At 41.4% G+C, this 14,013-nt stretch overlaps 1 protein-coding gene across 4 annotated transcripts in view; it reads right to left on the bottom strand.

Annotated features, from left to right (window-relative positions):
- Positions 1 to 348: 348 nt before the first annotated feature.
- Positions 349 to 14,013, bottom strand: part of ASB3 (ankyrin repeat and SOCS box containing 3) — an 82,256-nt gene continuing 68,591 nt past the window's right edge. For all 4 annotated transcript variants that reach the window (XM_075204057.1, XM_075204054.1, XM_075204056.1 and 1 more), the window contains exons 9-10: positions 5,757 to 5,890; positions 349 to 760 (exon numbers count right to left, since the gene is read on the bottom strand). In XM_075204057.1, coding sequence (XP_075060158.1) covers positions 543 to 760; positions 5,757 to 5,890 — 352 coding nt within the window. In that variant the 3' untranslated portion in view covers positions 349 to 542. The remainder of the gene's footprint in view (positions 761 to 5,756; positions 5,891 to 14,013) is intronic.

Genomic DNA, 14,013 nt, shown 5'->3' with positions numbered 1-14,013 from the left:
TTAAGACAGCAATTATTTGTGACAACGTTCCCTTTGCTGGAGATATATTCTCCATCCTTAGTCGGGCACAGGCAGCATTATTGCCCATCTTGAATGACAGTTACATTACAACCTAAATAAATCAAGCTGTGATGCTCAGTCCATTTTCCATATTGAAATATTGCTTAAAACAACATATGTCTTTGGTCCCCAAAACATCTCTAACACAATAATCAAATATCTCTGAATAAATAAATACACAATATTTAAGTCTGATCGCTTGCAAAGGTTATTGCAAACTTTAATAAAACCTATGTGCTAAATAAAAAATACAAAGGTTCTAGAAAGCACAAGACAGAACAAATCATATTACAAACAACAATGATCTTTATTTAGATCAACACTTCCCGTTTCCTGCAGCACGGTTGTACATACCAGTATACATTTATTACAGACACATCTGGCTTCTTTAAAAAAATGTATATTTACAAGCAGTTTTCAATATTGAAATTCAGCCTACAGCCGTGTATAAATGTCCAGTCACAGTGATATACGGATTTCAATCATTGACTTGCTTGAGAGATATTTTCCAGTTTATCCTCACAAGAATGATCATTTCTGTCAATACCATAGAGATGTAACAGCTCAGAATACTGCAGATATTCTTGAAGACAGGCAGGAAGGGGTAGTTGAGATATGTAGTTGCTAGACCGTAAATGTTCAGTTTTCAAAAGGGAGCGTATTTTAAGCCGACAAAGATGCATCAGCGATGGAATGGAGGCTGTATGGATGAAAAAATAATTGCACTTTAATGTTGGGATAAGCTTGGTTATTGCATTGTACTAGTTAACTTTGTTCACTCAACAGACACATTCCACCCTGTGCGCACAGTTCCTCGTTTGTGCCTAGTGGACTTGCTCACCACACGGATGGCTTTTCGTAATATGAACAGATTGTGCGTTATGCTAACAAAACGTTCACATTTAAGTTTTAAGATTTAATTGACTTTCTTACTTACACAAAGAAATTCTAAAACCAAGAACCCACATTAATATTTGTGGCGAGAATTGAGAAACGTACCTACCAACCAGAGGTCGGTTCAAACCCTTGCTTATAACAAATAGGAACAAAATATTATTTGACCTTTTTAAAACTTTGAGTTGCATTAGACATAATGACAACTGACATAAAACCTAGTATTCTAAAGATTTAATTCTAAAACTGTATTTGTAGTAGTATATATATTTTAATGCATGGTTTTGAATACATGTACAAGGTAATTATTTACAATTTTTTTAAACAATCGGAAGTTACAATTATAAATCTAATGTTGAAGGAGTTTTTCCACCTTCGGAAAACTTATATTTAATGGTTTGTATATGCTCTGCTTCTACTTCTACTGAATCAGTGCTTTATTGTTGTTGCTTCCTTCTGTGCTTTTCACATAAGCCGTTATGATAACAATAAACACTGCCAGGTAATACCTTCCTTCTACCAAGATCTATCCATTCCCTGCTCCTTAAACCTCCTCCAACCCAGTCTGCTCTAACTTTATCTACTCATAATCCCTGCCTGTTCTGCTCTCCACTTCCCGTCTTATCTACACTAAACTTTCCTCTGCTGCTCATCTCTTACTGCTGCCCCTGCTTAAAGGGGGTGCAAGCCTAGTGGTGGGCCAAAGTAAGGGAGCCTAGTGGTGGGCCACGGTTTTGTGCTAAGGGATAGGGGCAGCTGGGCGACTCTAGCAATGCTGGAGGACAAGAGGGGGTGTTGTCTGTGCAATGCTACCAGTGTGAGAGGTTTATGCCCAAAGGCATATATATATATATATATATATATATATATATATATATATACACACACACACACATTATATATATATATATATATATATATATATATATATATATATATATATATATATATATATACACATACACACACACATATACATACACACACACATTGTTGAAGTCGTATAATTGGATGAACGACAGTATGTTGGTTAGTATTGTTTTACCGTGCGATTGCGATCACACGTGGCATGGCGCGATCACACGGTAAAATACGCATGCACTCGCACTCTCACATTTAGTTATTTATATATTTCATATTATAATGGTTCCATTCCCCAGTGATTTATGAGCAGATGGTATTTAAGTTATAGTTATATATATTTTAAGGTTATATGTACACTTTAGTGATATTTAAGGTTCAGGATGCAGGAATTATTTCATGTTTAGTATCATTTTAATCCCCTATTCATCAGCAGTTGTCCGGTTCATTCACTGAAGAGATCGCACATTGCATACTCTAGTTAGCGATGTTAGGGAATAAATGTTTAAAGTCATACAGACTGTAAAATGCAAATAGACTAGTTGAAACTGGATTCTTGGAGGGAAAGTCGGAGCACATCCCCTGGAGAGATGACCCCCCACCTTTGGATATTTTGGTTTGAACTGGCCTATGACCTGCAGTACACTAGATCTTCCTGAAGCCTGGACCAATAGAAGCAAGACACATCATCTGCATTGTTTTCTCTGTAACACTGAGTGTATATAATACAGTTTTGCTGGCACTGGCTTCAGTCATTCTCTGACCACAGTATTCTGGAGTGAAGTACTGTAAGCTGGTACCAGCGGAGCGCAGCGGTATGTATATATCTTTGGTATTGGCTGTACTGTATTATAATTATGTATTAAACTGCTAACTTTTGCATCTGCTAAATAAATCCTTTTGTGCTTTGGAAACACAAATCGCTTATACAATGCTTATTGGAAAACGATAGAATTACTTTAATAACATATATACACACACATATTATATATACACACACACACACATAGATATATATATATATATATATATATATATATATATATGTATCTATAATATAAATGCTTAGTGGCGTGTGTTAGTCTGTCTGTGTGTGGAAAAAATAAAACCAAGCTGCAGCGCCACCTGCTGGGCGGAGTTATACACTGACCTACTAAATTCTTAGTGTGTGTGGGAAAAAAATTCAGAAAGGGCTGAAATTTGGTATACTAAGATGTTTTTAATTTGTTAATTTAATTTGTTAATTGTTAAAAGTGTTTATAAAGATTTAAAAAAAAATATATATATATTTCTTGAAGGAGAAGTGACAGTTGGGAGTGGTTGGTGGTTGCCGGGGGTGGAAGTGGGGAGTGGTTGGTGGTCGCCGGGGGTGACAGAGTGAGAGGAGTGTGATATGGCCCAAATGCATGACAATACATATATATATATATATATATATATATATATACACATACAAGTATACCCGTGCATGATACTCATGCATTCTAGTCAAATCAAGCTACTTAAGGTGTTAAAAAGGTTCTTGTCATGCATTTGGGCCTAGCCCAGGCCTCCTCAGGGGAAGAGCGTTACTTCCCGACGCAAGCGCCGTTTTTTAACGTGGTTTTGTCCACATGTCACCACCTCATCATTTTTCTCCATCACCTCATCCTTCATCTTCATCGCCACATCCTTCATCAAGCTACTTAAGGATGTTACAAACTCCCCACTGTCACCCCCGGCAACCACCAATCACTACCAACTGTCACTTCTCTTTCAAGAACTATATAGGTCAGTGTATAACTCTGCCCAGCAGGTGGCGCTGCAGCTTGTTTTTGTTTTTTTTCACACACGCCACTAGGCATTTATATAGTAGATATATATATATATATATATATATATATATATATATATATAGAGAGAGAGAGAGACACACACACACATTTTTTGCATGATATGAGAAAGAGCTTTACTATTACTATTTACATTTACAAATTAACTCTCTTAAAAGATATTTTCTAATTTAAATCTATTGCACACTCCTACACACAAATTTGTGATTTAAATATGGATCCTACATTTTCTTAAAGGGATTTATTCCCCACAAATAGACATAAAAGACCCATAGGCTCAATCTTGCAGCTACAAATCCCCGCTTAACTTTTTATCAAGCATCGGTTTGCCGTCATTTTTTTTTTAAAACGGCAATTTTATTAAAGACAAAGCCCATGGCGTTCTGTCTTTAATAAAATTGCCGGTTTAAAAAAATGACAGCAAGCTGCAGAGAACCAGCGGTTTGTCGGAACCGCCGCTTGATAAATATATCACACAGGCTCCAGCACAGTACATCTAATGTCACCTGAGTGTGAAGAACCTTCGGAGAAATAAAAGATACCAGATATAAAGCAGTCATACATAACTTTAAATATCGGCAGTGGTTTTATTTAGTTCAATTTATACAATTTGGCAATTCGGGATTTAACTACATCTATTAACGTTGTAAACACCATGGATGGCGAATCCTGTATCCTGCTACTTTCAATTATCTTTAACGTTTGTGGCTGAGAAGGCAGTAGTGTGACTCTCCATAGTCACCTTTATCCTTGCATGACACTGCTGCCTGGCTACACATCAAAAGAATTTCAAAGCCTTTTGTTGCAGCGATCACCTCTTGAATAGATATTTTACATAAGGATTATCATTTTTTTTTTTCAGAATTACTATCTGAATACATTTATAAAGTTTGGATTAGACTTTTGCTGGCATTAGATAGTGTTAAATCCAGCAGTTACAGTGTGTTCCGAGAGCAGGGAAGGGTTTATGATTGCCAAGCTTGTTAAACAAGCTACAACTCCTCACTAACTTTATGTACTGACAGGAAACATTGAAAATCATCATTTATAAAGTCTGTCAGAGCCGGACAGTAAAAAAATAAATAATAATAATAAAAAAAAATACAAAAACCAAAACAACAATTTCTGTCTATCCTATTTTTAACCTGAAGAGTTTTGAAACTTTCTAGGTTGTTATCAGAAGTTTCCATCTTAAAGGGCACCAGTCATCTGCACACAAAGCAGGCGACCGTTTTGTGTGCTGAATCAATATTTCTGGTGATACAGCATTAACAAGTCACTAGGAACCTGGAAGCCCCTTGTGTCTTAGTGTTGACACTGGTTCACAATGAATCACATTTAGTTTGTGCACCAGCGCTGTCACAAAGTTTACGTAACACACAGAAAGACTTGGGTCAAACTCTAAATCGGGCTCATTATTTTTGATGACAGAGCGATAAAGAGGATGGAGTATATTTACTAAATTGTGGGTTTGAAGAAGTGGAGATGTTGCCTATAGCAACCAATCAGATTCTAGCTGTCATTTTGTAGAATGTACTAAATAAATGATAACTAGAATGTGATTGGTTGCTATAGGCAACATCTCCACTCTTTCAAATCTGCAGTTTAGTAAATATACCCTGATGTCTTTCACAGTGTGAGATACACAAGTGAGATATCATCTATGTAGTGTTGAGTGAGGTCACTGTCACCCTTTTGTTCAGGCACCAAAAAAGGAATTGTAAGATCGATCCGGCAGGAAAAATGTGATTCGCCAATGTTTGCACAGCACTGTGTAATATTGAATGTACAATATGAAAATTAAATAACATCCAGCTATGTATAGTAGGCTCACGGATCAGCATATGGACCCACGTACTGATTACAACCCATGGCCCAAGTTCTCTTAATCTGGCAGAGCAGCACACTTGAAACATTCCCTCTGTACTCATCTATGCAGTGAAATATTATTTTTATATGGAGAAAATGAAAGTTTCTATTTTTACAGTTCACACATCTAATTTCGCCCTGTGCTGCTGCAGCCTTCAGTACATGCCCTGAAGAGCTGTTTCCCCCTCTAATCACTGTAAACTGAGGTATAGAGAATGTATCTGACAGTTGTTTGCTTACTGAAATGCTTCTTTGGAATCCAGGTGAAATGTTCTGCGTGGGTGGACAGGATCATCTCCACATCTGCAGAGAGCCTCTTCCAATTACTGAACTCCAGAGTCAAATTAAGAATGTCATCATTTACAGAACGGATCCTGCACAACACAAATGAAAACAAGCTGTAATAAAATACACGGTGGATACATACACTTGCACAGCTATGCTTTTCTCAAGTGTCTGGGAAAGTATGCCCTATTTCTGTTTAAAAGTAGCGCATATTTAATTTTAAATGGCCAGAAAAGCACATGGGCGTAGTTTGCTGTTTGAGAATGGCCTGCCTTCTGTGCATGTTTGGATTCAAATTGCACTTAGTGTCTTACAAAACTTTTAAACTATTGCGTGTATATTTATATATTTTTCCAATTAGTACTTTTATTGTAAACTCGCATAGTGAAACAGAATATTTGTTTAAAAAAAACAAAAATAGATGTTTGTCAGTTTATCTTAGAAAAAGATTGAAGCTGCACCAAAGCTACATAAAGGATTTTATTGGTTCATACTGTCATTTTTCCCTGGACACCTCTTTCCGTTTACAGCCCTGAACCCAGTATGTGCGAGTCAGAGAACCAATCACAAGTCTCAATTTCTCTTGTGCTGCTCCCGCTCACAAACCCCCTCTGGCAGGGCTCCAAATAGGGCAGTGATAAGCAACAGACAGTTCTAGGACCGCATATGGCCCTCAAAGCCTTCACCTGTTGCCCCCAGCTCTTTGTTTGCTTGATTGCACACTGCTTTATTTTCAGATTTGTTTGGTATAACCTTTAACACTTTTCTAAAATGTCCTGCTGAGATGTTATTACAGATAGGCATCTCTTTCTTGGATTAAATTCAGCACAGTGGTGAAGTAATTAGCACTTCTGCCTTACAGCACTGGGGTCATGAGTTCAATTCCCAACCATGGCCTTATCTGTGTGGAGTTTGTATGTTCTCCCCGTGTTTGCTCTGGTTTCCTCCGGGTGCTCCGGTTTCCTCCCACACTCTAAAAACATACTGGTAGGTTAATTGGCTGCTAACAAATTAACTCGAGTCTGTGTCTCTGTGTGTGTGTGTGTGTGTTAGGAAATTTAGACTGTAAACCCCAATGGGGCAGGGACTGATGTGAATGAGTTCTCTTTACAGCGCTGCGGAATTAGTGGCGCTATATAAATTAATGGTGATGATGATGGTTTCATTTATTACTGAAAAGAAGAGTTATGTGTGGCCTTTGTGAAGGTTAGAGACCCACCCACTGAACTGGAGTGGAGGGGCACGTTAGTAAAAAAAAAAAATATTTATGTATAGGTGTCCGCCAATTCACAAACTCACTATTCGTATTTGGTGAACCTTTACCACAATATTGGCTAAGTCTTTTGATGTAGAAGTCTACGAGCTTTGCACATTCATTTAATTCTAACGTCATAGGGGGCTTTGTAAAGTATGCACAAGTCCCTTAAACCTGCAGGTACATATTGTTTGTTGTGTGAAAATAACTATGTGAAGAAAAACATGATTTAACCATTATCCTTAGTAAATAAAAAATAAAATAAAAATTACTTGCCTACGATACAATATAAAAGCCCTATCGGTCCCCAAAATAATAAGTCGGCTATTTCCAGTGAAACCAGCATATCTACTGAATGAGGGTCTGGTCAGTGTGGCATAAAATACCACCGGTCATGAAGGGGTTAAGACAGTGGTTCCCAAACTTTTGCAGTTCGCGGCACCCTTAGAGTCTCCATAATTTTTTCAAGGCACCCCTTTAAAATAATTATCGAGCAGTCCCGTTTTATAAATAGTCAAAAAAAGGTAATAAGTATTTAGGTCAGGACAGAGATACTTATTTAGTTGTATGCAAAAATAATACACATAAATCCAAGGGAAAAGAATATGTTTATATATATATTTTTTCAATTATATTTATGTCAAAGAATAATTTACTGCTAACACACACTGTGCCCCCTGCATCCACACACTGTGCCCCCTCTGCATCCACACACTCTGTGCTCCCTCTGCATCCACACACTCTGTGCTCCCTCTGCATCCACACACTCTGTGCCCCTCTGCATCCACACACTCTGTGCCCCCCCTGCATCCACACACTCTGTGCTCCCTCTGCATCCACACACTCTGTGCTCCCTCTGCATCCACACACTCTGTGCTCCCTCTGCATCCACACACTCTGTGCTCCCTCTGCATCCACACACTCTGTGCCCCCCCTGCATCCACACACTCTGTGCTCCCTCTGCATCCACACACTCTGTGCTCCCTCTGCATCCACACACTCTGTGCTCCCTCTGCATCCACACACTCTGTGCTCCCTCTGCATCCACACACTCTGTGCCCCCTTTGCATCCACACACTCTGTGCCCCCCCTGCATCCACACACTCTGTGCCCCCCCTGCATCCACACACTCTGTGCTCCCCCTGCATCCACACACTCTGTGCTCCCCCTGCATCCACACACACTGTGCCCCCTCTGCATCCACACACTCGGTGCTCCCTCTGCATCCACACACTCGGTGCTCCCTCTGCATCCACACACTCGGTGCTCCCTCTGCATCCACACACTCGGTGCTCCCTCTGCATCCACACACTCTGTGCTCCCTCTGCATCCACACACTCTGTGCCCCCCCTGCATCCACACACTCGGTGCTCCCTCTGCATCCACACACTCGGTGCTCCCTCTGCATCCACACACTCTGTGCCCCCCCTGCATCCACACACTCTGTGCCCCCCCCTGCATCCACACACTCTGTGCCCCCCCCCTGCATCCACACACTCTGTGCCCCCTCTGCATCCACACACTCTGTGCTCCCTCTGCATCCACACACTCGGTGCTCCCTCTGCATCCACACACTCGGTGCTCCCTCTGCATCCACACACTCGGTGCTCCCTCTGCATCCACACACTCGGTGCTCCCTCTGCATCCACACACTCGGTGCTCCCTCTGCATCCACACACTCGGTGCTCCCTCTGCATCCACACACTCGGTGCTCCCTCTGCATCCACACACTCGGTGCTCCCTCTGCATCCACACACTCTGTGCCCCCCCTGCATCCACACACTCTGTGCCCCCCCTGCATCCACACACTCTGTGCCCCCCCCTGCATCCACACACTCTGTGCCCCCCCCTGCATCCACACACTCTGTGCCCCCTCTGCATCCACACACTCTGTGCCCCCTCTGCATCCACACACTCTGTGCCCCCTCTGCATCCACACACTCTGTGCCCCCTCTGCATCCACACACTCTGTGCCCCCTCTGCATCCACACACTCTGTGCCCCCCTGCAATCACACACTCTGTGCCCCTCTGCATCCACGCTCTGGCCCCTCTGCATCCGCGCTGTGCCCTGCTCTGCCCCTCTACATCCGCGTTGTGCCCCCTCGCTCTGCCCCCTCTGCATCCACGCTGTACCCCCTCTGTATCCCGTCGTGTACAGGGAGAAAAAGAAAAAGAGAAAAAAAGAAAAACTTACCAATCCGGCGGCGCCCGGGACCCAGCATCCTCTCTCCTGCCGCTTCTCACTGAATATGTCGGACGTGATGACGTCATGCCCGGCATTCAGTGAGAAGCGAGGAGGGAGGAGGTTGCTGGGTCCCGGGCGCCGCCGGGTTGGTAAGTTTTCTTTTTTGTTTTTTTTTCTTCTTCTTCCTGGCCACGGCACCCCTGTGACAACGTCGTGGCACCCCTGGGAGCCGCGGCGCACAGTTTGGGAACCTAGGGGTTAAGGTATCTATTGAAAAATAAATACATTTCTGAATCTGAAGGGTTGGTCCTGGAAGTCACAGGGAAACGTCCAGGGGTGGGGGCAGCGTTACTGGGGTCTGTTTAGCGGAGGAATGCAGTGATATGTAGATGTCATTGGGGGGTGGTTCTGGACATGGTAGTGTTAGGTATCTGGCTTTAGGAGAAATAAAGTGTCCACCAGAATCCTCCCTGATACATTGTTTCAATAGTTAAGAAAATGTATTAGCCCCAATCCTATTTGGATTAGGTAATATGAATGTAATAAACTTTTTATTACATATACTTTATTACATATGCAATCTATTAAACAACTGCATTTAATCCTCTGTATCTTTTACAAAAACAAATCTCTCTAAATTGTGCAAAGTACTGTAACATTCCACACTCTCTTAAACTGAATATTATTTGTTTTCTTTGCCCGAGAGAACCCAGAGTGCAGGGGGCTGAGATATACACCAGGATTCCACAAGAAAGTGACATCATAGACTCTGGGGAAATATTGCTCCAGATGATGCCGGGCTGTTAATTATTTATCGTTTCTGAAGATTATTCAACTATATATAACACGGCTCCCACCTCCCAATAAATTCCAGGTCTAATAATAAGTTCATTTGTCCGGTATATTTGCACTAAATGCAATGTATGTGTATCACTGAGCTCTAATGACTTTCAGTACTTGTCCAATAAAAAATATTAATCTGTGGTCATGGAGAAATCGCTGAAAGAACTGCAGCAGCTCACACAAGTACAATGGAAAGAAAAAAAATGAAAAGAAAATTGAAATTAAACCCCTAGGGAAGCGAAACCATAAAGCAACTGAAAATTTACTCCGTTATTTTGATCAACAAACATTTTATTTCAGGGAGTTGCATGGTGCACTTTGTATTTTTAAGTATATAATCCATATAATCCTGAGCATTTAAAGTGTTCTTGCAGCGTGCTTCCTACTGGCTCCCTGTTATTATGTAAAACCTTATACCTCTCCATGATTATGTATATTTTAGGATTAGTTCACCTGCTGTACAGCTCTTGGTTTTTGTATTTACAATTTAGCATTCACCTTCAGGATAAACTCTCTTGATAGCTGTTAAAAAAAAGGGCAGAACTCTCCAATGTCAAGGACAAAAGTTAAAAACAGTTTCCGAGCCTTCTATGGTTAGGGCTTTCAGATTAAAGTATTAACCTGGTCTCCTCCACGTGTAGTAAGAACCTAACAGTACAAATTTCACATGTCGATCTAGAAACAAATAATTTATCACTATTTGGAAGACAATGGCTCACACACAGTGTCACAAGCTAACCCCAGATTCCAGCCCGCAATTACTGGGTCAGGTGCTCTCATCTTCCGGCTGCACCCAGAGGTCAGCACTCTCTTAGTGGTGGGAGAGCAGTATTCTTCTGAAACTGTGGTCATGGGACCCCTGACATCACATTGTCTGCCCAACTCAATTCTCATACACTATTTAAAGTCTACTCTGTGCACATCATAGTGCCAGAGTATTGGGTCTCCTCTGCTCCAGCGTTCTGTGTGTTACATTGTCTTGTGGGTATCATGTGTACCACTTTCCCAGATTGTTCCCCGACCCTGACCTTGGATTGACCTGACCATTGGCTTGCTGATTTTTTACCTTCACAGCCAGTCCATTACTGACCAAGCCAGTTCGGGCGTATCCCATTTCCCTATGTACCAGTCTATCAAAAATGAATGAATAAAACAATTCTCGTTATACTTCCTGTTTGATATGTTATGAGTTTATGTCTGCAGACCTGTCTTTAGAGCACTGGAAAAATTTTCTTTTTTTTTTTTTATACATGGTTTATCTAGAACAGGGGTTGGCAAGGTTTTTCTATCAGTGTGCCGGCTAAAATCTAGTCAAGCCCAGGTGTGCCAGTTGGGCATGTATATATACATACATACGTATACATACACATATATGTATACATATACATACATACACATAAAAATACATCTCATTCTATGATGCCAATATCATAACAGTAATGGGACCAGAAAATAAACATTATGCCCCGGTTCATATCATGCCACATAGTTGTGCTCCCAATTCATATCATGCCACATAGTTGTGCTCCCAATTCATATCATGCCACATAGTTGTGCTCCCAATTCATATCATGCCACATAGTTGTGCTCCCAATTCATATCATGCCACATGGTTGTGCTCCCAATTCATATCATGCCACATGGTTGTGCTCCCAATTCATATAATGCCACATGGTTGTGCTCCCAATTCATATAATGCCACATAGTTGTGCTCCCAATTCATAGTATGTCAAAGTTGTCCCTTCCATTCATTGTATGTCCCAAAGTTGTTCCCCATATTCATAGTATGCCACATAGTTGTCCCCCATATTCACAGTATGCCACATAGTTGTCCTCCATATTCATAGTATGCCACATAGATGTCACCCATATTCATAGAAAGCCACATAGTTGTCACTGATATTCATAGAATGCCACATAGTTGTCACCGATATTCATAGAATTCCACATAGTTGTCCCCCATATTCATAGAATGCCACATAGATGTCCCCCATATTCATAGTATGTCACATAGTTGTCCCCCATATTCATAGTATGCTACATAGTTGTCCCCCATATTCATAGAAAGCCACATGGTTGTCACCGATATTCATAGAAAGCCACATAGTTGTGCCCCGTGGTCAGGGCCGGATTAACGGAATGGGAGGCCCCTGGGCTAAGGGGGCCCCCATTCCCCTGTGAGGACCCCCCCCCCCCGTTAGCAGTCTGGCCTCCCTGTTAGCCATAGTTGTCCCCCTTAGTCATAGTATGCCACATAGTTGTCCCCCTTAGTCATAGTATGCCACATAGTTATCCCCCATAGTTATCCCCCATATTCATAGAATGCCACATAGTTGTCCCCCATATTCATAGAATGCCACATAGATGTCCCCCATATTCATAGTATGTCACATAGTTGTCCCCCCTATTCATAGTATGCCACATAGTTGTCCCCCCTAGTTATAGTTTGCAACACATAGTAGTCCCCCCTAGTCATAGTATGCCACATAGTTTTCCCCCCTAGTCATAGTATGCCACATAGTTGTCCCCACTAGTCATAGTATGCCACATAGTTGTCCCCCCTAGTCATAGTATGCCACATAGTTGTCCCCCCTAGTCATAGTATGCCACATAGTTGTCCCCCCTAGTCATAGTATGCCACATAGTTGTCCCCCCTAGTCATAGTATGCCACATAGTTGTCCCCCCTAGTCATAGTATGCCGCATAGATGTGCCCCCTAGTCATAGTATGCCACATAGTTGTCCCCCCTAGTCATAGTGTGCCACATAGATGTGCCCCTCCATTTTTAGTGCCGCTCTTACTTACATTTGGAGACACGCAGCTTCCTCTCTAGAAACCCTGGAGCTGCTTCAGTAAAGCAGCCGATGATGGCATGCGCAGAGGCTCCATTTCAGCCATCATTGGCTGCTTAGTGAGACCGCTGCACCACCAGCGTGCCAGACAGATGTGGTCCGCGTGCCACGTCTACCACACATGCAGGAGGTTGTCGACCCCTGAACTATAACATGTCAGACCATTTCTTATATATTAGTTTTACTATTTTTTTTATAAACAGTCTATTGAATACACTTTTTCTTTTTACTATGTTGATTAATTTCACAAAAACCAAATACACATATTGTCATTATTTTAGTACCTTTTAAACCCTGCTGGGAAAAATATGGACTCAAATTAACACTGTTTCCTTGAGAGCTATAGAGTATTGGATCTGGTTGCCTGGAATCAAGTGTTGAATCATGGAGAATTTTGCTGATCCTACTTGGAACCCAGCGCTGAATCACGGAGAGATGGTTAGCCGGAGTCAGCTCTGCGATGAGCTGTGGGATTGTTTTCCTTTAGACCAAGAACTGCTTTCACAAAAAGGCTAATTGATTTGGAGGGACTTTGCTTAGTTAGCTGTCACTAGGCTCCTTTACATATGTTGATCCTCTTCTAATAATAAACATGATCTATTGGAGCATTTATATCAGAAAACAACACTACTGCAGCTTCAAATAATTTGGATTTAACTTATCATTTCAACTTACTACCAGCTTTATCAGAGATTCTCCACTTGTCAAACCTATTACCTAATCCTTGGGAATAGATTTGTGGTCACGTTCCTTTAAATTGTTTTATCATTATCGTGATAATAAATGTCAATATTTATTTTAGATATTGGTCTCTGTGTTTAAGAAATATTTTTTTGTATATACACATTCATAAGCGCTGCCACATTCTGTTTTACCAGGAACCAGAGGAGAGTGCCCGCGATCTGCCTGTCACCTGCGTTGGAGCCCAAACTCCTCTGCAGAGGGCAGAGGGGATGACACATTGGTCTCCACACTCTGCTTGTGGTAGTAGTAATCTGGGCTGACAGGCCAGGATTCATACTTTCCCAGTGTGAGTGTGACATATTGGAACATTTTGAAGATTACTGCTGCAAATT

This window comes from Mixophyes fleayi, chromosome 3 (genome assembly GCF_038048845.1).
Source record: "Mixophyes fleayi isolate aMixFle1 chromosome 3, aMixFle1.hap1, whole genome shotgun sequence".
Classification (NCBI taxonomy): Eukaryota; Metazoa; Chordata; class Amphibia; order Anura; family Limnodynastidae; genus Mixophyes; species Mixophyes fleayi.
The sequence above is the reverse complement of the archived record's forward strand: the minus strand, read 5'-3'. Positions and strand labels throughout refer to the sequence as shown.